At 50.2% G+C, this 6,123-nt stretch overlaps 1 protein-coding gene across 1 annotated transcript; it reads right to left on the bottom strand.

The window, feature by feature from the left end:
* Positions 1 to 1,163: 1,163 nt before the first annotated feature.
* Positions 1,164 to 6,115, bottom strand: LOC131214302 (mitogen-activated protein kinase kinase kinase 15-like; the record flags this gene model as incomplete). The annotated part of the gene is made up of 6 exons (XM_058208685.1): positions 1,164 to 2,171; positions 2,252 to 3,579; positions 3,644 to 3,749; positions 4,014 to 4,115; positions 4,673 to 4,879; positions 4,956 to 6,115. Coding segments are annotated over 6 exons (3,201 nt in total), but the record flags the coding sequence as incomplete, so codon positions are not given.
* Between the last annotated feature and the right edge of the window lie 8 nt (positions 6,116 to 6,123).

The following is a 6,123-nucleotide window of genomic DNA, read 5'->3' as shown; positions in this document are numbered from 1 at the left end:
TTGAAATGCCAAACAATTTGCTGGAGATGTAACATGAAAGCCAAAAATATTGATCGTCGTAACTACGCCGCAAGTGAATGCGACTGCTAGAGATCGCCCATTCGCTTCAGGCGGACTGGGGTGGAAGCTACCAATAATCGTTGAATTTCCCAGTGGGAACGTTACCATACGCCTTTACGTTTTGTCACTCACCTATTTCGTCCATACTACTGCCGTCGTCAATTTGGCTGATCTCTGTTTTTTTACTTCACTCGATCACTAGCGGTCTGCGGCTGGATGCACCCCGTTGCTTCAGGCCCCACCAAGGGTGCATCTGCTTGTACCTGCCTTTCCCGACCGATGGTGTTTGATCGGTTGTTGATGAAGAGTTCGATGGTGCACAGTATGGTTCTATAGGGAAGTTAAGATGCAGCTACTGGCTGCTGGCTGGCTACTGCCCGGCTGCACCCGGGTCTGCGGTTGCTGCAAAAAACAGTCGACACAACGTTTTGCACACTGGTTAGATTTTCTGGTGTATTGTTATTACAAGTGCGAGACAAAATGAAGTGCGCCCGCGCGCGCGCAACTACCTCAAGCGAATGGTACCAACGTGTTGTTTGGCTTTCTCCCTTAGCCCTTCGATCGAGTTCTGTGTCTGTTACGCTGAGAGCGAGAGAGAGCGTCAAAGAATGGGGGAGAAAAACCATGAAATTAGGGATTTGGCATGGTCTAAGCGACATGGAGACTGTAGCAGTGATTCGAATGACAACATCATTCTCAGGCCGGTGTTTACTGGTTTACGCAGTACTGGTGTACCGCGGTGATCGCGTGGGCATCGTTCGCTCTAGATGTTTTTGGAAGCCCTGCAGGGCCATAAGAATTCCCAAAATAAGGCCGCCGAAGAATGTTTCGACGATAAAGGCAATGTGAGCAGCGCACTGTAGGCCGGCTTCAACAAGCGTGCTACTCAGGCCGTCTAAACTTTGGTGCGACCAGAAAAATGCAACTCGGCAAATAGTCGCGGGTAACGTCGGGATGAAGGCTTGGGAAAGAAACGCACTAGAAAACAGCGAAGAAATCACTAATCACCACATGACAAATGGGAGCTTATCTGGACGGGAATATCAGGGCGACTGCTTTTGTGGGGTGTATTCGCTGTTATGAACAGCCTGCTTTATTGTTTAATCGAAAATGTATGTAAACAAATGCGCTTGGAAGCGTTGAAGGATTGACGGGCGATAACTTATTGAAATCAAATTAATTAACTATGTGTATTGTCTGGCCAACAACGCGTAGCGCGGTGAAAGCCGATCTGCTGGCACAGACTCTTTCTGCCCTTTCCAACTGTGTCAGCTGATAGTCTGTAGCGTGGCAAAATGAAATTTTAACTGTTCTACTAACAGACTGAGTTCACAAGTTTTCCGCACCTATGTCGCCTGTATTCCTTAGCTCTCTACACAAAAAAAACCTTTCTGTGTGTTCAATGTTATGGAAAATAAAGTATAAGTTTGCTTTTGTGAAAGGAATGACATGGTGGACGATGGGTGAAAACCCGTAAATGGCGTTAAGAGTTACATGCACACCTCGTTGGCAAGAGGATGGGTTATGATTAGTGGTGAGGTCTAGACAAAACAATTAAAGTGGTATGCTTATTGACCGCGGCGTTTCTAGTTTCTAGATCCGATCTGATAACGCTATAGTTAGGGTGGACCACCTGGACCATCAGCAAGAAGAAAGAACTCGAAGCAAGTTAGATTCTGTGTGTGCCCGAAGGCCAAGGCACTGTGCGTGTTTCCGGTTTCATTCCGGCCTCATCAACTACGGGAAGTACGCGCTGCTTCAATAAAGTCCTCTTCCCGTTAATTTATATGTTTTGTGTAAATTATGGCACAAATCAGAGACACGGGGCATCGTCACTGATTGTCGCCTCCAGGTCGCTGGGCATAGTCTCTTCTATATCATCCTCATGGTACTGTTGGTGTTGATGAGGTCGGTTGACACGGCGGCGGTGTTGATGGCGGTAAGGGCGAGTCACATTTAGCTGCCAGTTATTTGGTACGGCTGCTGGTGAGTCCCGTCTATCATTACCGTCGTTGTCGTCCGCATCGTCATCGTTGTTGATTGCGTAACGAGCGGGGTGTAACTTTCGGTGCACTTTTAGCGCACTCCAGATGCGTAGCTCTTCTCCCATTCTAAAATAAACACAGACAGGATTAGAATCGTGATTATGATGTGCGAGATGGATGATATCTAGGTTTGTGAATCGCTTTACCTCAGCTTCAACCGACGCAGATCTTCGCGCTCGAGGTCGTAGAGAAAATCGTCAAATCGAAAACCTTCGCGCAGTATTCGTTGACGGGAGGCGTACCGATCGATGCCGTGGTGTTCAAGCCAACCGTTCAACGCCTTCCGGTCACGATCAACAATGGTTGTGGTCGGAGTCTCGCTTTCGCCACCATCACTCGAGCGCTGCAAACCGCGCTTCTCCTCGTCCTGCTGTACCATCCTCTCCACCGGGCCGTCCTCTTTCGCTTCCGGCGTACGGCGGTGGTTGTTGAGGTTCGCTGTTCGCTGGGCACTGTCCGGCGATCGGCGCTTGGTACCAGACCGTTCGGCACGACCGCCGCCCTCCAACAGTGCGACCAATTGGTTGCTGAGGCACTGTGTTAAAGTACCACTGTTGAGTAGTGCCTGAAAGGTGGCTTGGTACGCTCGCTGAGATTCCACGACGCACTCCTTCAGTCTCATGTTTTCCACCTTCAGTGCTATGTTTCGCTTTGTGGTCCGAACGGCCGTGTCGGTGGAGATGGCGGCGATGCAGGACGAATCGATGATCTGGCTTCGGTTCGCATCCTCCTCGCCGTCAGCCTCATCCTCGTCGTCGTCGTCATCACTGAAGACGTACTTGGTGGTACCCAAAGTGCCGCGAGCACTATCGTGATCATCCCGTATCATTGATTGGGGATGCGGATTGCCATGACCGTCGCCGTGAGCTTCGCCCTTCGCCGCACCAAGCCAACTAGTCGCTGTACAGCCATCGACGGCGTCGCCAACACCACCACCAGCACCCATCTCGTCGTTGTCGTCGTCATCGTCGTCGTTCGGTGGGTCACCGGCGAGGTTACGGCCTAGTTCCGGTGACAGTATCATAATACCCGCCTGGACTGCACTCTTCACCAGATTGTCCAACGCAAACATCCAGTGCGGTTTGATGTTGTGAGACCGGAGCACAGTGATGACGGCGTCCTGAAATGAGTACAGCGCCAGGTGCAGGTGGTCGATAGCGGTCGAATCAAAATCGAGCTGCTCCTTGAGTTGAGCAATCGCCTGCTCGAGCGTTTCCTTGCGTTGCTCCGCGATGTAGCGGCGCAGTGCGTTGAGCAGGGTTTCGAGGTGAGCCCGCGTAATGACCACCTTCTCCTTCCGGTCCGATTCTATCTTTTCCAACCAAACTCCGCAGATCTTCGTTACATCGTGGTACAGCACCTTGTCCAGTGTGGTGCGTCGCTGAGAATCTTTCTTCAACAGATAAAATCCATCACTCTCGTTTGCTTCGCCACCCAGGGGCGACTTACTCGTCGTCGATGTCGTCAGCTCAACCTGAAATGGAAAAAATGACCCGGTTAACCGAAAGTGTGAAACGAACAAAGGTTGTTTGAAGTGCCTCTGGTGAAAGCAGTACTCCGGTGGAACTGCGACGGTTCAAATGAAATGTGGTCGGAGTCTCCGATGCTGGCTCGATTTCCAATGATGGTGTTTCGGCGAGGTTCCTGCAACGAGTGGAAGCAATGTGTAGTCTAATATTCTCATTGACAGAAAAACGCAGGTCTTCTTTGTACGGTTGTACCATACATATATCCATATCCACATACATACACACACAAACGCATGCACATTGTAGCGCAGTACGTGCGGTAAAAGGAAAATTTGGTGAAACAATTTACATGCACTAGAAGATACCGAAAATACCTGCACTACAAGAGCTCCGCGCGTGTTTGAAGTTCCTCAAGACAGCGGAACTGCTGTGCACTTACCCGATACTGTTGGCGCCCCCTTGTTTAGGCATCTTGATTGGTGTCAGATGGGAGAGATGCTTGTTCTTCCGGAGCGAGACCGATTGTGTTGTAGGGTTGCTGCTATAGAAAGCCGGTGAGCTTGAGGTGACGGAGTTTTGGCAACGGACGTGAGTTCCGAAAAAGTGAATGTATGTGGGTGTGTATGTTTGTACGTGTATTGTAATGTTTGGCATTGTTTTGTTTTTCGTGACATAAACACAGACGAGAGCAGTAAAAGACAGGCAGAGACGACCGCAAGGAGCACACCGCGGAAAATATAATAGAACGAAATAAAAAAACAAGAAAAGAGAAAAAAATTTATAAGCACAAATTGTAACAAATTTAACATCCGACAAGCAGCAACATGCAAGCGTAATTGCGGCGAGGCTTGCGAGCGTTTATGAAGCAAATGGCCACAAGAAAACCGTACATGGTTGTCAACACGGCTAGTATTAATAGTATTGCAGATAACCATATGAGCAGAATGGTCGGAGTACCGATGCGCAAAAATTGCCTCAAAAACCGAAACCACAAAATATAAAAACCATAAACAAACTACAGTTGACACAGTTGCAAATGCATTCAAACCACAGACATACACAACCGCAGCCAACCCTAAACAGGAACCAAAAACTCACTTCGTCTCAGTGCTGATCGTGGGTGTGTTGCAGCTGACTGTGCTTTGCTGTGAGGTCAACGTTTTCGTGACCTGTCGGTCCGCAGGCATGCTAACGCTGCGACCAAATTCGTAACCGGAAAAGGCGGGTGGCGGCATTCCGCCACCGCCACCAATGGGTCCGCTCGGGCTACTGCTGCTGATCGACGGACGCATCTTTTTGGTCATGCTGCAAAACAGGGTAATGTTGGAGGGAATTAATGGTTAAATTCCAGCCGAAAAATAGATGTTTCTGATAAACTTACTCGCAAAGGAATGGATCATCAAGCAGACCGGCGGCCGTGGCTCGTTTGTCTACGTTTACCTCGAAGCAACGTAGGATGAAGGTTTTGGCTCGTTCGGACAGCTCCTCGGGGATGGTTGGATGGGTCTTGTAGAAGCCAACCTTGAACATAGCCGCTTGCGGGCAACCGAGCTCGATGAACGGTGGTTTGCCGGTTGCCATCTCGACCACGGTACACCCAAAGGACCAGATGTCAGCTGCTGGCCCATAGCCCCGAACACCCTGATCGATCACCTCGGGCGCCATGTACTGCAATGTACCGGTGAACGTCTCTGTTGCTGGATTGATGCCAGCCAGCCGCTTAGAGGTGCCAAAGTCAGATATCTTCACCACGCCGCTGTACGTGTTAACAAGCACGTTGTCCCCCTTGATGTCGCGGTGTACAATCTTCTGATCATGCAGGTACTTCAATCCCGCGAGTATTTGACGCGAATAGAACGCGATCGTTGTTTCGTTGTCTTTGAGCGGACCCCACTTGGATCGCAGCAACGCCGACAACGATCCGCCCGGCACTTGCTCCATGAAGATTTTGAAATACTTGTGCTCCGACTTGGAACCCCAGTACTGGACGATGTTGCGATGACGCAGCTGTGAATGTAACTTGATTTCTTCGTGCAGTGGCTGCACGTCGTGGGTGTTGCGTTCAGGAACCTCCTTCACCGCAATTTTCACCTGCGTGGTGAGGTCGCGGGCAGCATACACAACGCCGTACGTACCCTTACCGAGGATGATGCGCCGTCCTTGATCATCTGTCTCGTACTCGTACTTCAGCTCGTCAGCTGTCGTGTCGGCGGAGGACAAATCAATGAAACCCGAACCCTGGTCGGCCGTCATTTCCAGGATCAGGTCGTAAAACGTTTGGCGGCACTGGGCGGACGGGAAGTATATCTGGAAATCGTCCGAGTTCTGATGGACGTACAAGTAGGCGCAGCGTTCATCCCGTTTGTACAGGCTGACCGACTTGATCTGGCTGGCAAGAAAGTTGAAGTCGTGCAACTTCAGGCAGCTGCCCTTCGCGTGTTGCTGGCAAATGTTCGAAATGTCGATCGACTTTTGCTCCGCGTCCATGTGGATCGACACGTAGCTCGGCATGTAGATTTTCTGTGGTTCGAGGATCAGTATCGGAAATC

The sequence above is a fragment of the Anopheles bellator genome, unplaced genomic scaffold (assembly GCF_943735745.2).
Source record: "Anopheles bellator unplaced genomic scaffold, idAnoBellAS_SP24_06.2 scaffold00491_ctg1, whole genome shotgun sequence".
In the NCBI taxonomy this organism is placed as follows: domain Eukaryota; kingdom Metazoa; phylum Arthropoda; class Insecta; order Diptera; family Culicidae; genus Anopheles; species Anopheles bellator.
Note: the sequence above shows the minus strand (reverse complement) of the source record. Positions and strands in the feature narration are given on the sequence as shown.